Source organism: Ictidomys tridecemlineatus, chromosome 10 (assembly GCF_052094955.1).
Source record: "Ictidomys tridecemlineatus isolate mIctTri1 chromosome 10, mIctTri1.hap1, whole genome shotgun sequence".
Lineage (NCBI taxonomy): Eukaryota > Metazoa > Chordata > Mammalia > Rodentia > Sciuridae > Ictidomys > Ictidomys tridecemlineatus.
In genome coordinates, this window is record NC_135486.1 from 107,157,114 (window position 1) to 107,174,926 (window position 17,813).

Consider the following 17,813-nt stretch of genomic DNA (forward strand, 5'->3'; position numbering starts at 1 on the left):
TCCCGGGACTTGGTCCTGCAGCTCGGGCCTGTTGCTGTTGTTTCCGGGTTGCTCATGCCCCCCGATGGCTGTGTGCCCCTCTCTGTGGTGTAGGCTGAGGGTATTCCTGTGGATTCTGTCCCTTCTCCCCACACACTGAACAAGCAGAGGCCTTGTGGATCCATGCAGAGCCCTGGGCTTTGTGGGGTACAGCTCCAGTTCTTCTGGATTCATCTCCACTCTGTCCTTGCCTGCGTTCAGAGCCCTGGCTGCCAGGGCCCCGCAGGCTGTCTGCAGAACTTGGTTGTGTGCTTCTGTGTTCAGAACTTGGACTGAAGACCCCTTTGAAGCTTTCTTCTCCTGCACCTCCACACACGTCACCCTCCTGCCTCCACGGGGCTCAGAGAGACTCCTCGTTCCTAATGGTGCCCCAGGGTTTATGTGCTAGAGTGCCAGCACTCAAGTTTAATAGATGACCGCCGTGTGTCATCCTCAGGCCTACAGTCCTTCATCCCTAATCTTTGGGGCCAGATGTGTTTGGGATTCAGAATGTTTGGGGTTTAGAGAGTCGGGGTCAGAGTGCTGGTGTCCCAGAGGTCCTTAGCTGGACAGCGTTGTGCTCAGGGCTGCTGCACGAAGGGTTCCTGAGACCAAACAGCCTCACGTAGGCTCAAATTTTGCCATTGGATGGAGGGACGGCCTCTGCTGTCCTCTGGATTCGGCCCCCACACCTGGGAGGGGGCAGCTCCTTCAGCCTTTCTGCTACCTCCATGGCTGCCCTGCTTTTCCCTCCCTGTTGTCCTTGACTCTGGGCCTCTGGTGGCATTGCTGCCTCTATTTTCTGTCTGCCTTTTTCCCTGAGCCTCCTAGCCTGGCATCCTCTTGTCCCCCACCTGGTAACACTGCCACCACATCCAGAGTCTAAGGACCCGGGAGGCTTCTGCTTCTCCCCACAGTGTTCCATGGACTGCTGGGTGCGTGGCCCCTGTCCTGCTCCACCTGCTGTCCTGGGGTCCATGGGCCTCTGCAGGACCTTCCTCACCTGGTCCCTCTTGGTCCCTCCTCAGCTCTGCCTGGTCCATCTTCTTGCTCTGTCCTCTGCCTGCTCCCTCCATCCATGCCCCGCCCCGAACACCCCTGTCCATTCTGCCTGCCTTTGTCACCTCTTCTCATTCTGTCAGTGGTGGCTCTGCCAGACTGTCACCTTGCCAGTCCTTGCCCTGGTCATCCCTGGGTACCATGCCCATCCACCTCACTGCAGTCCAACCTTCTGTGGCTTTGTGGCCTGGCCGTCCTGTCCCCACATGGTCCTCCAGCGGAATTCGTTTCACTGTTGCACAAACATGACAGGAACATGCTCTCTCCTGAAATCAGGCTGGGCTCAGCTGCCATAACAGGAAGTCCAGCACCCGCTGCCTCCCGGATCCCTCCCCAGGCCCAAGGCAGCTGCTGGGTGTGACAAGGTCATTTCCCCCACCCCTCCCGTCCACCCGGTGAGCTGTGCAGGATGAGCTGTGTAGTGATTGGCTCTCTCTCACAGGCGCCAGGTCAGTAGATGTGACTTGAGCTGCTCTTGGTGGTGTGCTGTAACTCAGGTGGCACTGCACCACCTGCGTGCCTTCTTCTCCTGGTGGACGGGCTGAGCAGGTCCAGGTTTTGCCACCACATTTGCTGTCCGCCTTCCCATTGCTGCTCGGGTTGCCTTGCCTGCCTCCTGCGGGCCCCAGTGCCAGCTGTGGACCCTCCACACGCCCTTCTGTAGGCCTCACCTTGGCCTTGCTCAGCCATGCGGGCCCTCGAGCTCCTCGCTGAGTTCCAGAGGGACCTGCTCTTGGCCTGTGGGGCGTCTTTCTTTGCCAGGAGGCTTGAACTTGCCCCTCGTCCACATAGGCTGTGCAGGAAGGTCTCCATGTGCCCAACTCAGAGGGAGCCCCGGTGCAGGGCTTAGCTGGCGGCTGGGGAGCGCCGTGCTGACCTTGCTGGGGCTTGATACCGAAGCTCCAGGTGGCAGTGGCTGGAGGGTGGTTTCTTAGGGTGAAATTAAGAAGGACAGTAAATAGTAAAAGCAAATTGACCCTTTCTAAATGACAGTGCTGTGTGCACATGGACTCGGGTGGCTGTGGAGAACGGGCGGGAGCAGGGGTTGGCCCTGCTCCAAGGCAGCAGTGAGGAGCCGCCGCCCAAGTGGAGTAGGACCGAGAGATGTCAGCCTTGTTTGTGGACAAAAGTGAATTACATCAGAGAGAGCAAGGGGGACTTCAGGCCCTGGGGAGACTCGTGGATGGAGGAGAAAAACAAACCTGGCCCTGCCACGACCTCTCGGAGCCCAGCCCTGCGTGCTCTCAGCAGCTCCCTCCGAGGACACTGCTGAGTCCTCCAGGACCCTGGACTGAGAGCAGACACCAACACCAGGTGCTGCCCTTGGGCCCCTCTGATGGCCTTCATCCTGATGCCCTCCAGGCGCAGGTGGGGTCCAAGAGCCCCTGCAGGTCCTGGGCAGAGACTGCTCGCAGATGCCCTATGGCGGTTGAGCAGCTGGCACCTGGCTTGTGATTTAGAGTTCCCTGTGAGGGGGACAAGGTGGTATGGGGTCCCAGCCTAGCTGGATATCAGGCAGCAGGGGTCTGTCTTCACCCCAGGCCAGGCCGAGCCAGATATGGGGGCGGGCAGTCTGCAGGTGGACCCCCTGTCTAGTCGCAGCTCCAGGGGTGCACAGCTAGCTGATGTCCACCGTGCCCACAAGATGGGATTGCGGAAGCTGGTGGGTGTCCATGTTGTCCTGAGCTTCGGGGACGCCAGGCGGCCCACACAGCCTTCAGGGCTTACTGCTGGGCTGGTGTGTTGATGAGATGGGTAAGACGTGCTGGCATCTTAAACTAAGGAATCACCCAGCACAGCGACAAAAGGGAGCTTCAAGTCACACAGGGCAGTTGACATACATACTGGGGCCAGTGCCGAGGAGATGGAGGGATGGTTGGGTGGCCTTAAAGACTGCCACTGAGGGAGGCAGGCAACCCTGACATTGCCACCATCCCCTAAAGAGGGAGTCCTGAGGGCTGGGGCAGTGGCTCAGTGGCAGAGCACTTGCCCAGCATGTGAGGCTCTGGGTTCGATTCTCAGTACTGCGTATAAATAAATAAAGGCCCATTGACAACTAAAGAAGTATTTTTTTTTTAAAGGGGGGGACCTCTGAGCCGAGAGGCCGCAGGTCTGGAAGGGAAGATGCTCATTTCCCACTCAGGATGGCCTCAGGAGGGGTCTGAACTGCTTCTTGGTGCTGGCACCTGGCCATGCTGGTGAGGTAGCTTCTGCTTGAATTACCCGTAGTAGTAGCGCCCCATGTGGACAAATCACCAAACTGCAGGAGGGTTCATAATGGAAACCCAGCCACCTGCTTGCTCCTCCTGGAGGTGTGAGGTGACCTGGTTAATTGTCTGCTCTGGGGTTTTCTGACGATTACCTCCAGATCTCCAAAGAACAGGCTTTGATCATGGCCCCTTGCTTCATTGACTTTACAGTCTTCTCCTGACTTCCTTCTTGAGTAAAGTAGAATTTAGCTAATGTTAGTGCATCTCCTGAACTTCTATTATTGTTTGTCTCCTTGGGTGACAACCTTGTTCAATGTTGTGTGAAGCTCCTATTTCTTACTCTTAAATAACACACCCAGGCTCATGCTCCTTTTTCTAGAAACCATGGGCCTCACCCCCTCCCTGTGCATGTAGCCCCCCCTTCACATGCTCTCAGCATTCACAGCTACTTTATTATCTTATTTCAAAAGAGAAAAGACAGAAATAGGTTATTTACTAGAGGTCTTTACCAGTGACGGTGACAACTAGCTGTCCGTCCCACTAGGTATCTGGGGGCCTCTGCCATCTTGTGGGTTCACGCATAGTTCCAAGCCTCTCTGCCTAACACTACTAGGTTGACAAAAGTAGTTGTTTTGGTCAGGGTCTCATGAGAACAAATGTCCCATGTGACAGAGCAGCAGACTCAGCCCAGGGCCGTGGGCCAGCATAACTCTTGGTCTTTCTGTCTTGGCAGCCAGGAGCCCATCTCCTGGGCCAGCTTCACCATGGCCGACCTGCTTCCGGACCTGCAGCATATTCTCTTCTGGATGGCTAACTCCATCGAGCTCCTGTACTTCATGCAGCAGAAATGCCCGCTATACGTGCAGAGTATGGAGGAGGAACTGGACATCACAGGTGAGCTGGGCGGCCCCGCGGCCACACGGCCCTCATAGGCAGGGTGTGGTCCTGGGGCACAGTTGGCTTCAGGAACAGAGTGGAGTCACGTCAGAGTTTCCTGAACTCCAGCTGGCGTGTGGGGACTGCCTCTGGGCCCAGCGCCTGTGGTCTGGTAAACCTGAAGCCTCTGGATGCACAGTGTGTGACACCATTGGCCCCACAGTCCCATGGCCTGTCGAATGGAGGCATCTTGGCGCGGCCCTGCTCTGTCTGGCTCATGGGGAGGCCGGGGTGCACAGGTCACCTGGTAGGGGAGAGGCAGATGCACCATGGGTCATGTGCAAGGATCAGAGGTGCACCCTTACTTCAGGAGGGACGGGTGTTGCCACCTATAGTTGCAAACTCATAGTCATAGCTTGTGTCAATCTCAGAGGTTTAAATGTGGGGATTTTAATGTGCCTTTTAGGATTTATGAAATACAGTAAGAAGTGTTCTGAAAATAGTGGACGGGGACTCTGGCCGGTTGGTCTGGGAGGGCTCTGCGGAGGAGGTGGCACTGCAGGCCCACAGGGTTTCAGCTGGTGCGTGTCTGCTGAGGGCTGCAGGGGGCCCGGGGGGGGGGGCGCTGGAGGTGGCCTGGGAGGTGGCCTCCCTGGAAGCAGCCAGGGAGGAGGACAGGACTGTCCTGCAGTGGGACCAGGTACCAAGGGGACATGGGTCCAGAGCCTTGTGGGAGTGGCCCAGGGGTTATCTCACACAGCTTTGCTCTACGGTGACAGCAACAAAGCTGCTGTCCTTCACGTCTGAGAGGCCCGTCTCAGGTGTGGTGGGTCCCTAGTGGGCCCTCTCTCTGAGGGTCCAGGCCGCAGCAGGAGGCACACTGGGAGCTGCCCTCAGGCCTCTCTGAGCTGGAAGGGACGTGCAGGCCAGGTACTTGGCACGGGAGGCCTGCAGATGGACCACGCGGCCTTGGTCTTCAGACACGTGTGTCACCCTGGATGCTGTCGTGGACTCCGCAGGAAGAGCCCTGTGAAGTCAAGACCGGAGTGGGTCCTGGACAAGCTGGGATCCTGCGGTGGCTCCTGGTGCCTTGGGGGTAGATTTCCTGAGAGGAGGGGCTCTCCATGGTCAGGGTGAGGGACAGGAGTGTCTGCATAGTGACCTTGAAGTGTCCAGTCATCAAGACAGGCTCCTGCTCTGCTTCGGGGGGCCTGGTCCTGTCTTGGGTCAGGGAGGGGCACAGGCTGCGGAGACCAGCTGGGACCATGTGCCTGGGAACCCTGGGCCCGCGGGGTGGGGGTGGGGCCAGGCCTGTCTGTCCTGGCAGGGCTCTGGTGACAGACTGATTGTTGGGGGAGAGCATACCCTGCACCTGGACAGGACAGAGCCAGAGGGGATTTTCTCCTCCTCTGCTTTATGGGACAGGGGAGGTGGGACCCTCTGTGGACTCCTCGGGCCTTGGAGCCTGTGGCTCCATGGAGGGAAGTGTTGGCCCTTGACATGGATCCTCCCAAGTCCCATGGGTGTTCCAGATTGTGACCCTGACCCTTTCCCCCTCAGGTGACTGTGAAAGCAGCTAGACTCCCTCCCGGGGAGGGGCATGGTCTCGCTGCTGGCAGGCCTTGGGTGTGGTGTGAATGACTGCAGGGGCCCAGGTCTCCAGCCGCCTGCCTGCCCAGGCTCCACGGGTGCCTGGTGCTCCTGGAACCCAGTGCCTGCAATCTGGCTCTCCCTGCCCCTGCACTCCACTCCAGATTTGTTCTCATCTTTTCCCCGTGTCTTGCTGCTGAAGCAGGCAGGTCTGTGGTAAAGGACGGCTGGAGCTGCACTTCCCTGCTGCTGTTCCGGGGCCTGCTGCTCCGTGTGGGGCATGTGCTGGGGTTGGGCTGGGAGCTGTGGGCAGGAGATCCCTGTGGTCAGGGCTCAGGACCCGACAGCCCACCTTCCTGACCTACAAGTGCCCTCTTGATGCCCTTCCCTTGTGGTGCCATCAGGCTGTGCTCAGTGCTGTTGGGCAATGTGGAGGTCTCACAGGGACTGTCCCTGGCTGCTTCTCCTGGGAGATGTTGTCCTGGTTCCAGGGTCTGCGATCTCAGCACTGTGGGTCTCGGGAAGACTTGTGTTTGGTGGGGCCTGAGCGTCTCTTTCTGGTGATGGGCACGGGGGCAGTGATCCTGTGTCCCGTCCTGCGCATGACGCAGAAGCCTCGTGGCTGGGGTCTGGGTGAGCATGGCAGGCGCCGAGACCCAGGGAGACTCAGAGCAACCGGAGAGTGATGGAAAGGGCAGAGGCCACGGGGTCCCTGCTGACCTTCAGGAAGTGGCTGTGGGGAGAATCCTGAAGGCCTGGAGGTCTTGTCCTGAGAGCTGGCAGGATTAGTTTTGTCATTCCTGATTTTTTGTCCAAAGCTCTTGCTCAGGAGGCCTCATTGCCTGTCTGTCATGGCACATGTTCTTCGTACCCTTGTAGGATCCCCACGGCCTGGGCTTTCTGCAGGTGGCCAGGCCCCTGTACCTGTAGCAGCGGGGGCCGGGTTCCTTAGGTGCTTGCAGGGGCCTCTTCTTCTCGCAGAGGCTTAGTGGACACAAGTGTCTTTGTGGCAGGGTCTCAGACCCCATGTCCCCTGTGTTGGTCCACTCCTGGCTTCGTCCCGCAGAGCCTGCCCATCCCTCTTCCCGCCAGCTCTGTCCTGTCCTGCACTGATGAGTGCAGTGACTCTGGATCTCAGATAGGCCTGCCCAAGGCTGGCCTGTGCAGGTGGGAGGGCCTGGCTCTGTCCCTCTGCTCTGGCCCTGCCCCCTCCCAGCCTGCATCTCGGGCTGTCTAGTGTGGCCAGCAGTTGGGCCGGCAGCCCCTGGTGCTGAGTGGCGGCTTCTCTCTTCTTGAGCATTCTGACTTCATGGAGTGAGGGTCTCTCCAAGGGCTGCTGCGTGGGTTCCTCACCCTGTGTTCCTGGGAGAGGCGTCCTGGGAGCCAGGGTCGGGGTCTGCTACAGCCTGCGCCTGGGTGACAGGGCTGTCTCCACACAGGATCCAAGGAGTCGCTCTTCTCCTGCACGCTGACAGCCAGCGAGGAGGCGATGGCGGCGCTGGAGGAGGTGGTGCTGTATGCTTTCCAGCAGTGCGTCTACTATCTCTCCAAGGTGCCCGGGCAGCGCCCAGGGGGGATCTCCTAGGGCGTCTTTGGGGCACTGGGGAAGGGGCCGTGATGAGCTCAGCCTCAGCAGGGATAAGATGGCTTCTGTCCCGCCAGGCCCTGGGTGCACCCCTCGTCCCCTAGTCACCTCTTGCTCTCCAAGGACACCTGGCATCACCTGGCGTCCCCTCCCCTCTGTTGAAACACACCCCTACCTGGCAGTGTTTGGGGGCATCAGTGATAAGGCCTGAGAGGTCCGGCATGGGGCACCTGGGATGCCACACTGTGCCACTCTGACCCTGGCTGGTGCCCGCAGTACTGCTGCCAGCGCCCCGGCCCTGAGCCAGGTGGGCTGTTTTGAGGGCAGGGTGAGCTGCTTTCCCAGGAGGGGCCACTCTTCCCTCAGAATTCACAAGTGTTTCCAGCTCCTTTTGCTGGAGCTCATCCCACCAGTGCCACCTCTGTGTGCCTCTGCTGGCCATCGTGGGTTTGACAGGAGCATGTGTCGTATGACCACCATGGCCAGCCCCCACTGAGCCTGCTGTATGTGACTCTGTGCCCAGCAGTCCCAGAGGAGCTCCTGCCAGGCCCCGATGCTGCTTGCTCGGCAGGTGGACCTGATGAGGCCCAGGTGGGCGTTTGTTGGATGGGGCCTTCCAGGGAGCCCCGGCACCTCTGGAAGTGATTGTCGGTTCTCTGTCACCACCTAGTGCCTGTACGTCTGCCTCCCGGGCCTCCTGGAATGCCCCCCTTTCCAGATGGAGCGCCGAGAGAGCTGGCGCTCAGCCCCCACGCTGCCCGAGGAGCTGCGGCGCGTCGTGAGTGTGTACCAGGCCACCCTGGACCTCCTGCGGCAGCTCCAGGTGCACCCCGAGGTGGCCTCCCAGATGTTCTCCTACCTCCTCTTCTTCTCTGGCACGCTGCTCCTCAACCAGCTCCTGGACAAGGGTGAGTATGGCCAAGGGGCCTCTAGCCCACGTTCCCGCAGCAAACCGGCTCAACCCGAGGGACCCTCAGCCACAGTGCGGGACCCCGGGGGGGGGGTTCCCAAGGGGGTGGGTGGGAGGCTGGCTGAGGCCTCGGGGTGTAGAATCATGGCCTGGAGTGGGCCTTGCAGGAGCCCTGGTCCCATCAGGGTTGACAGGCCTTCCGGGGCCCTTCCTGGTCACTGGGAGGACATACACACTGCCCAGAACCACCTGGTGGGCAGAAGCCAGCTGCAGAGGCTCTGACCTTCAACACTGCCGTGGGGAGCTTATGTGCCTCCTCCAGCTGCAGGAGCTTGAGGTTCAGGTCCCTTCCAGCCAGGGGCACTGCTGTGGCATGAGAGAGCCAAGCAGGAGCAGGCTGCAGCACCTGTGTCACCAGCACAGACGGGGCCGCACTGGGTGGAGGGAGAGGGTCCCAGTCCACACCTGCACTCTGCAGTCAATGGCTGTCACACCCCTCTGCCCTGTTGCTCTGCCTCCTTTACCTCTCACCCCGCCCACCCCTGTCCAGACAGGGCCTGGGGAGCAGGTCAGTTTGTGTCGGAAACTGAGGCAGGGTCTCACATTTGTCCTTAAGCTGAAGAGGGAGAGCAGGCCCTGTGCTGAGTGGCCTGAGCATCACCCTCTCCCCCTCCTCAGGACCCTCCCTGAGTTGCTTCCACTGGCCCCGAGGTGTGCAGGCCTGCGCCCGCCTGCAGCAGCTCCTGGAATGGTGTAGGAGCGCCGGCCTTGGGGCAGCTGCGGAGCGCTTCTTCCGGAAGCTCTCCTGCACCCTCCACCTGCTGGCCACTCCCAGCGCTCAGCTCATCCAGGTAGGAGGGAATCCCAATGGGGAGAGCAGCAGTGTGGGGAGGAGTGGGTCCCATGTATTTATCTGGGGTCACTGGCTGACACACTGGGTCAGGGGTGGTGGGGACCTGGTTTCCAGACCCAGAAAACACAAACCTTCCATAGAGAACTCACAAAGTTTCTCCTCAGCTGTCCCCACCTGCAGTGGGCAGAGCATTGGTCCCAATGGGTGTCTGTTCCCAGTTCTGGGGTCCTATGATTATCACTCCACATGGCAAAGGGGGGCTTCACAGATGTGACTAAGATCAAGGACCTTAATGAGATGAGGAGATGACCCTGGGTTATCCTGGTGGGTCCCATCTAACCAGACATGTCTGCAGCATTGGGTGGAGAGGTGGATGAGGTGGATGGAAGGGGAAAGAAGGACTCATTCTGCCGTGGCCGGCTCTGAAGATAGAGCAGCCAGGAGTGGGGCATTTGAGGGCTTCTGGAAGCTGGCTGGACCCCAGCTGATGGCCAGCACAGAAACACAGCCTCAGCCCTAGAGCTTTGAGAAGTGGAATTCTGACAGAGATGCAGGCAGGCCAGGGGCTGGACCCTCACAGGCACACCGCTGCTGGCACCTTGATTTTTGCCAGTGAGACCTGTGCTGGACTCTTGAGCCATGGACCTGTGCAATTACATTCATGGTCATTTTGTGTAATATCCACCCTGCCCTCTTCCCTTGCCACCTTCCCTGGAAAATATTCAGCACAGGTAACTAATGGAAACCCAGTCCAGGGTTTCTTTCCTGCTGGGAAAACACTGGGTGAACTGCAGGATGATGGCCATCCACAGGGCGGCCCAGGCGGGGTTTGTTCTCCGTGCTGTTGAGGAAGGTAGATTCTGAGCTGAATGGTCTTGTGGCTACTCTGCCCATCTCCAGGCAAAACTCCGAGTAGAGTCTGGAGTGAATGGCCAGCTCGTCCAGAAGAGCAGCCCACCACCCAGCACAGCATGCCGGGCCTGTCCTGCCGGTGGTGGTGTTCATGATGATGGGGCTAAAGCTGAGGGTCCAGGCCTTGCCCGTGTCGTCTCAGTTGGTCTTCAGTGCCACCCTCTGAGTTGGTGAAGTTGTGGTCCCTGTCTTATGGATGGCAGAGTTGAGGTTGCACAGTGAGCGCTCAGTGGAACTGAGCTTCAAATCTGGATCCAGGCATCACTTAGTCCTTCAGCGGGTACTTTAACCCTGCTGCGTGTCAGGAACTGTGTATCTTACATACAGTCCATAGTGTCATTCTTTAAAAGTTATTGTTTTCTCATTATAAAAATGAAGCATTTAATCACTATAGAAAATGTAGGTGTCTTGGAATATACAACAGATGGAAACCATAATTTAACTTGCTTCCTTTCAAAATATCACTCAATAAAATAAAGCAGTGATTTGAGTGGCATACCCCAGAAAAAGAAAATGGTAGAAGAGATGAAAGCAATACCATTTTGGAAGCTGGAAAGCAGATGGCAGACAGGTAGATGGCAGCTGCCTTGGCAGGTCTAAGAAAGCTGGCCCCAGGGAAGCAATCGGCTTATAGCAAGGCCACCAAAAGGCTCAGGAGTTGAAAGAAAGATGTCTCTGGAAATTGATGTAAAGATTCTGACACAATAGAACCACGTGAAAGATAGGGATGGAAGCTGGGGCCTCGTGCATGACAAACATGCAAGCAAGCACTTAGCCATACCCTGTCCCTCAGCAGACATTTGGAAAAGACTTGAATGTAGTAGCTTGGAGTGAGCCTGCCACTTCTTCTGAGAGCAACTTGCACAGCAGATGGAACAGAAGTCCTCTGTTTTAAAGGAGGGAGAGTTGCTAAAGGTTAGAAGAGACACAGATCTGCCCAGAGGGACAAAAGAGAAGTTCTGCCTCCTGCTTTTCCCCAGGGGCATTTGGTATCTTGGGAGCAGGATATGTGGGAGGCTGAGAACCCAGACTCTCTCCAGGCAGGGGACATTTCTGGGGAAAAAGACACTTATATGGCTTTGGTCATCACTTAGGCTAGACACAAAAATGAGAGACCCAGGGAGCTGTCCCCTGGAGATGCTTGCCAAAGATCTGGAGCTCCAGGGTGGGAAGGGGTTTTAAACTAAACCCAGAGGTCTGAAAAGCAGAATGGAATCTGCAGCAGTCTCACAACGCGGAGACAAAGACTCAGGACCCTTAGAGTGTAAACACCCAACTTGCCTTTGAAACCCTGGTGTGAGGATCGTGTAGAGGTGGACTGAACCTTACCCGTGGCTCCCTCTGGCTGCATCAAGGTGGGCAAGTATAAAGATACAAACTGGCAAAATCCTAGCACTAAAGCAGTGCTAAGAGGAAAAGTCATAGCCATAAATAAATACTGTTGAAAACAAGGACAGCTGAGAATGAATGACCATGAAGCAAGACAAAGAAAGCAAATCAAACTCAAAAGAGTAGAAGGGAAGAAATGACGGATAAGGGCAAAAAAAAAAGTGAGTTGGTAGACAAGCATGTAGAGAAAAGAGATGAAGCCAAGGGCTGGTTCTTTGAAACATTTAATAAAAGGGAGAAAACAAACTGCGAGTATCAAAAATGAAAAGGAACACATTATGAATTATGAATCAGTAGGATATATAGCTTTATGTTGACAGATTTGACAAATTAGATGAAATGGACAGGAAAATGAATACTTACTAAAACTAATACAAGAGGAAATGAAAATATGAGTAGTCCTGTGTATTGAAGAAATTGAATCTGTTGAACCCCCCACAAAGAAGATCCAGATGGTTTTATTGTTGAACTATTTTAAACTTCACAGAAGAAAGTAAAGACCATTATGACCCCAATTCTTCCAGGAACTTGAAAAGATCTCATTTTGATAATCATACCTCATTTTGAAAACACCAGCACAACCTCAATTTGAAAAACTGCAAAGCGGGGAAGAAAAATTCCACATGAAAGATGAGCAGCTCCATCAACCATCCAAGGAACTCAGTTTAAAGCCCTCGTGTCCTGATCCGCAGACACACGGGCCTGGTTGTAACGGAGGCTGCTGAAGACAAGTCTTTTGAGGGGGCAGCAGTGGAACTGCACAGGTCCCTGCTGTGCTGCCATTGCCGCAGGCTGTGGGTGGCATCTGCCTGGGTGGTCACATGCCCCGCTCTGAGCCAGAGTCCCTCCCAGTGGACCTGTTTAAGCTGCACTTTGCACCCTCCCCCGGCCCTGCACAGGGCTGTCTGCCTGCCACTCAGTGGCCCCAAGTCCTTGTTCATCAACAGCAGAGTGTGAGTGAAGGGTGGCATGTCACTGCTTCAGATGCCGCGGGGCAACAAGAGAAAGCTGTGATTGTCACAAGGAGCCACACCCAGGTGTTCAACCTGAAACCCTCCAGAGCAAAATGAAAACAAGACATGCCCTGGGGGGAGGAGTGGCCGGCTTGGGCTCCTCCAGAGGCTGCTGTTCTCCTCTGTCTAAGTGAGCCCCCTGCCCTGTGCTCATGGTGGGCTCAGGGCACCTAAATGACAGTTTCTGCTTTCAGCCGTGACTTTAGCCCACGGTGTTTCTTCATACAGTGCCAGGTAGAATCTGGTTCTCCCCCCACCCCCTCCCTGTTTCCCAGTAGCCTCTTCTCTCCTCCCTGTGGCTGTGAGGGGATTCCTGACTGGTGACAGGGGACTCTGTGTGGCGTCCACTGTCCTGTGAGGCAGCGTAGTGCTGTCCCCTCACCGATCTCACTCCTGTCCTGCACGGCTCTGGTGGGAGTGAGAACGCTGGGCACCGGCATGCAGGCCAGGAGCCCAGCCGGGGTGCCCTGCCCCACACTGGGACTCTCCCGGGAGTGCAGCTGTGCTTGGGGCTGCCTCATGCACCTGGAGGCCTTTGACTCTGTGCCCCTACTTGTCACCAGATGAGTTGGGCCACCCTCCGGACGACATTCCCAGCCCTGAGCCCTGCGCAGCTGCACCGGCTGCTCACTCAGTACCAGCTGGCCTCAGCCATGGGCCCCATGAGTGCCTGGGAGCCAGGCGCCCAGGACAGCCCCGACATCTTCCAGTCAGGTAAGCACACCTTGGGCAGGGCTAGGGGTCAGGGCAGGGGTCTGAGGACCTGCCTGCATCCCCAGGTCAGAAAGTGGCAGAGCAGCCCACTGGTACCTGCTCATCTGAAGTGGGAGTAGGGGTCCTTGGGCTTCTACACCTCCACTGGGCCACTCTGCCCCACCTAGAGACCCAGGAACCCCTGTGCTGGGGGTCAGGAGCTCCTGGGTCTGCGCCCGAACTCAGGCCAGAGGCCTCCCTCTGTCTGGGGTTCAAAGCCACGGGGTAGTCCAGGGCTCTGAGCACGTGAGCCGCTCATGGGCACACCTGTACACACGCAGCCTGGAGGATCTGTGGGCTACACACACATTTTCACCCCATCCACATGTGGGGGTCTGGGCAGGTCCATGTGGTTACAGCCTCACATAGTTGCGTATGAATTTTTAAAATAATTTCACATCCCACTGGTGAGCCTCGTTTATGCCACAGCACCTGAAGTGAAGCCTGGCGGGGGAGGCTGCAGCCCCACCCTTTGAGCCGCTGCTGGCCACCGGTGGCAGAGGCCACCTCCGAGCGCACTCCAGGTTCTGTGTGATCCCCTCCATGGGCCCCTCCCCGCCACTCCTCTAGCCCAGCAGCAACTTCACTGTAAGGTCCTGGCGCCCAGGAGGTGCTCACTCTGGAGGACGGAGCCCAGCACGCGCTTGGCCTTCCCATGCTGCAGCCTGTGCAGGGGTGGGGTCCCTCTGGGCCCTGACCCCTGGGCAGAGCTCATCCAGCTTCATAGGACTGAGGGGACCGCAGTCACCTGGCGATGCCCCAGGCAGGGGACTAGCGTGGGTTCAGGCAGGCTGGCCCCAGAGCAGCTCTCTGGGCTGTGGTGAGAGAGTCCCAGACTGTAAGGGCTTCGTCTTCTGTCCAGGAGCCTGGACACCCTGATGGGTGGTCATCAGAAGGAATGAAAGCCAGGTCATGGCTGGTCACCCTAAGATCCTACCCTCCTGTGTCCTTGGTGGTTTGGAGCTCAGCCTGCTGATTCAGTTCCTCAGTGCTAGTGGGGTGGCAGGTGACGGGAGGGCCACTCACAGTGTCCTTGCTCCTCTGCTGCTGCAGAGGATGTCCTGGAGTCCTATGATAACCCCCCGCCCATCGTTCTGCCGAGTGAGGGCTTCCAGGTGGACCTAGAGGCCGAGTGCCCGCGCGACAGCATCTACCAGCACCTCCTGTACATCCGGCACTTCCTGTGGGGCCTGCGGGGCCCAGCCAGTCCTGGTGGTGGAGCAGCCCGGGCCACTGGGATTGAGGTACCAGGGCATGGGTGTGCTTGGGGAGAGGGCCAGTCACTCGAGGCTGCCTGGTCCCTCCCCAGTGGGCTTCACAGCCCTCTTTTGATGATTAGAGTGGAAATGAAGGCAGGTCTGCTTAGAAACAGCTGGGGACTTAGCAGGGACCATTGAGTGATCTGGAGCTGCGACTGTAGGTGGTGGGGAGGCCTGCCATTTTAAATGATTCAGGCCAGCAGGTGTCCTTTCTGACCCTTTGTGCCCCATGCAGCCTCATGGCACAGCATCCTGCAGGGGCCCTGGGACCCTCTCCCTCACTGGAAGCTGGCCTGCCTGCTCCCCAGGGCCTGACTCTTGTCCTTCTCTCCCTAGGGTGTATACCATACCATCCCTGAGGAGCACCCTGAGGGCCAGGGCTGCCCCTTGGCTCCCAGGGATCCAGGCAGAGGAGCCCTCGAATCTACCCCTGTGCACTCTCTTCCTGTTGCTGGGGCTCCCCGGACACAGGGCCTCCTGGCAAGGCAGCCCAGCCGAACGGGCCACAGGGGCTCCCCCGCTGGCCCCCTGAACACGGACTCCTCATGCCTGCTCACGCCTCCCAGCAGCCCACTCGGCCTGGAGCCCAGAAGCCCTGGCTGGCCAGAACCAGGCAGCCCCTGTGGAAAAGCTCTCCCAGAAGGGCAGAGGAACGGGCTGGGCGGCCCCCCGGGTGCAGTTCTAGAAGGTAAGGCCCAGCTCATGCTTGGCCTACCTCAGGCCCTACTCTGTACCTTAACAGCAGGTTACTTTGTGTCATTCCTCCCTAAGAGCCTGTCCCCCAGCGCCAGCACCCAGCATGGTGGGCCAAATAGGAAGGAGCAGGGAAGCCAACCCCTGCTCAGGACTGGCAGCTGTGGCTGCCTCTCCGGCTGACACATTCCCCTGTCGGGATGCCCTGTGCTTAAGGTAGAGGACACGCACGCAGGTGATGGTTTCTGCTGGCTGAGCTGGAGCCTTCAGGAGGAGGGGTGTGTGCCCTGCTGTCTGCACCTGTGCGTGTGGGTGTGCAGGTGTGTTCTGTGGGGTGCAGTTCACAGCTGGGCCTGGTTGGAAAGGGCACTGCTGGCCAAGCAGCCCCCACCTGGCCCTGGCGAGGAGCACCGTGCTTTGTCCTCAGTGCTCCTGCTGAGTTTGGAAGGTGCCACAAGCTCATCCCGCCAATAGAGGCTGCGATGGGCACCGCTCAGGTGTGTGGGGACTGAGGTTAGAGAACTGTCAGGGGAGCCTCCAGACCAGACCCGGCTTTGCCCTAAGGCCCTGGCCCGGCTGACCCTGGTGGCATGAGTGCTACTGGAGGGAGAAGGCACAGGGCCGGCATGGTGGCGGTGGTGCATGCCTATAATCCCAGGGACTTGGGAGGCTGAGGCAGGAGGATCACAAGTTCAAGGCCAGCCTCAGCAACTTAGTGAGACCCTGTCTCAAAAATAAGAAGAGCTGGAGATGTGGCTCAGTGGTAAAGTGCCTCTGGGTACCAAAAACACCAGCCTGTGGTCTCAGGGTGGGTCACCAGCTGACTGGGGGTGGGGGGCAGGGTCTGCTTAGTGGTGGGTCCCCTCTGGGTGATTGGACATGGAGTCACCAGTACGGGGGAGGAGGAAGGAAAGGCAGTAGAGCCTGCTGGATGACCGCGTGTTGGAACCCTCAGGGTCCTTGCTTCCAGGAAATGGCCAGCCTGAGAGGGCCCATGTCCTTGGGCACTTGGTGGCTAGGACGAGGTGAGGCCCACACACAGGCCTGACCTTGACCCAGGCCTACAGCTCACATTGTGTCTGGATGGTGCCTTTCCTGGGCTCCACGTACTTCCCACCCGTGGTGTGTCTGCCCTCCGCGAGGTCCCCGCATCCTGATTCCTCAGCTGGGCACTGCCTCCAGCCCCTGGGCCCTTGTCCCTCACACCTCTCCTCCCACCAGGAGATGCAGCGGCTGCCGCGGATGAGCCCCCTGCAGCCCCCTCCAGCCGTAGCTCCAGCACCGAGGACTTCTGCTACGTGTTCATGGTGGAGCTGGAGAGGGGCCCCTCAGGCCTGGGGATGGGCCTGATCGATGGGATGGTGAGTGGGGCCTGGGTCCTCCCTGGACTGACCCCAACTCCTGCAGCTGCCCCTGGTCCCAGCTTGTGTGGCCATGTGGCCGTGGTCAAGTCGGGTGGAGGAGCATGGGACACCCCCCTTCATGGAAGGCTCAGCCTGTCCAAGGGACTTCTCTGGGGCCTGCTGTCATCTTGCATCCCTCCTCAGGCCTTTGAGGACTCTCCTGGCCCTTTGGGAGCAGGACTGGTGTCCATTCCTTTTTCTTACTGGATACATGATCATGAATGAGGCTGGCTGACTCCAGGGCAGGGCCTGCAGGTTCTGAGGGAGGGGCGGTGGGCCCTTGCTGGGGACTGTGTCGGTGCGGCAGAGCCCCGAGACCTCTGCTTTTCCCCAGCACACACCCCTGGGCTCCCCAGGACTCTATATCCAGACCCTGCTTCCAGGCAGCCCCGCAGCCTCCGACGGGCGCCTGTCCCTGGGAGACCGCATCCTGGAAGTGAATGGCAGCAGCCTGATGGGTGTCAGCTACCTGAGGTACTCCCCACCCCTGGCCCGTGCCGTCCTCGCAGTGGGGTGAGCCAGGGCGGGGCCCCCTGCAGACAGGGCTGGCCCTTGGGCACCCCTGGTGGGGAAGGTGCAGGACATTCGCCCCACAGGCCCCTCACCTGGGCGACAGCAGAGCAGAGGGGAGCAGGAGGCTCAGTCCAACTGCGCTGCTCGGAGGCCCTGGGTCCCACCCGCTCTGGGGCCGCTGGTGCTCCTGGGCACACCCTGACCTCCTTCCCTGGTTTCAGAGCCGTAGACCTGATCCGACACGGGGGCAAGAAGATGAGGTTTCTGGTGGCCAAGTCTGATGTGGACACAGCCAAAAAGATCCGCTTCCGCTCGCCCCCTCCCTAGGCGGGGCTGGGGGGACCCCCTCCCGCTGTCCACTGGCTGCGGTGGGTGTGTTTCTTAAACCCATGTGTTGTCCCCATGGTGGCCTCATGTTGAGAACACCCTGTTCCTGTTGTACATCTTAGTGTATATTTTATTTATATGACAGATGACACTAAGTTGTGGTGTTTCTTACAGAGCTTTTATGTTTAAAGACTTTGATGTTTCAGAAGTAGATGCAATAAACTATCTTTCATATTCCTAGTGGTGTCGCTGGGCTCTGCCATCTGTGGGCTCCCAGAACACCGCCGTGTGGGCAGCATTGCAGGGCTGCTGGGGGCTCTCCAGGGCCACTTGCCTCCCTGCCAGTGTGTAGAACCACCGCTGGGCCCAGGAATGGTCACTGTGGGTGGATTTATTTTGACTGACCCTTCCTGCCCCCTCCCTGCCAGAAGCAGGAGCAGCAGGAAACAG

At 58.3% G+C, this 17,813-nt stretch overlaps 1 protein-coding gene across 5 annotated transcripts in view; it reads left to right on the forward strand.

The window, feature by feature from the left end:
- Radil (Rap associating with DIL domain) overlaps positions 1-17,603 on the forward strand; it is a 56,405-nt gene extending 38,802 nt beyond the window's left edge. For 3 of the 5 annotated variants that reach the window (XM_078023663.1, XM_040278620.2, XM_040278622.2), the window contains 11 exons: positions 3,159-3,275; positions 4,021-4,181; positions 7,193-7,305; positions 8,009-8,246; positions 8,927-9,099; positions 12,979-13,129; positions 14,222-14,412; positions 14,764-15,115; positions 16,342-16,481; positions 16,858-16,997; positions 17,258-17,603. In XM_078023663.1, coding sequence (XP_077879789.1) covers positions 3,159-3,275; positions 4,021-4,181; positions 7,193-7,305; positions 8,009-8,246; positions 8,927-9,099; positions 12,979-13,129; positions 14,222-14,412; positions 14,764-15,115; positions 16,342-16,481; positions 16,858-16,997; positions 17,258-17,363 — 1,882 coding nt within the window. In that variant the 3' untranslated portion in view covers positions 17,364-17,603. The remainder of the gene's footprint in view (positions 1-3,158; positions 3,276-4,020; positions 4,182-7,192; positions 7,306-8,008; positions 8,247-8,926; positions 9,100-12,978; positions 13,130-14,221; positions 14,413-14,763; positions 15,116-16,341; positions 16,482-16,857; positions 16,998-17,257) is intronic. The other 2 variants (XM_078023665.1, XM_078023664.1) reach the window with 2 other exon arrangements.
- Positions 17,604-17,813: the final 210 nt, after the last annotated feature.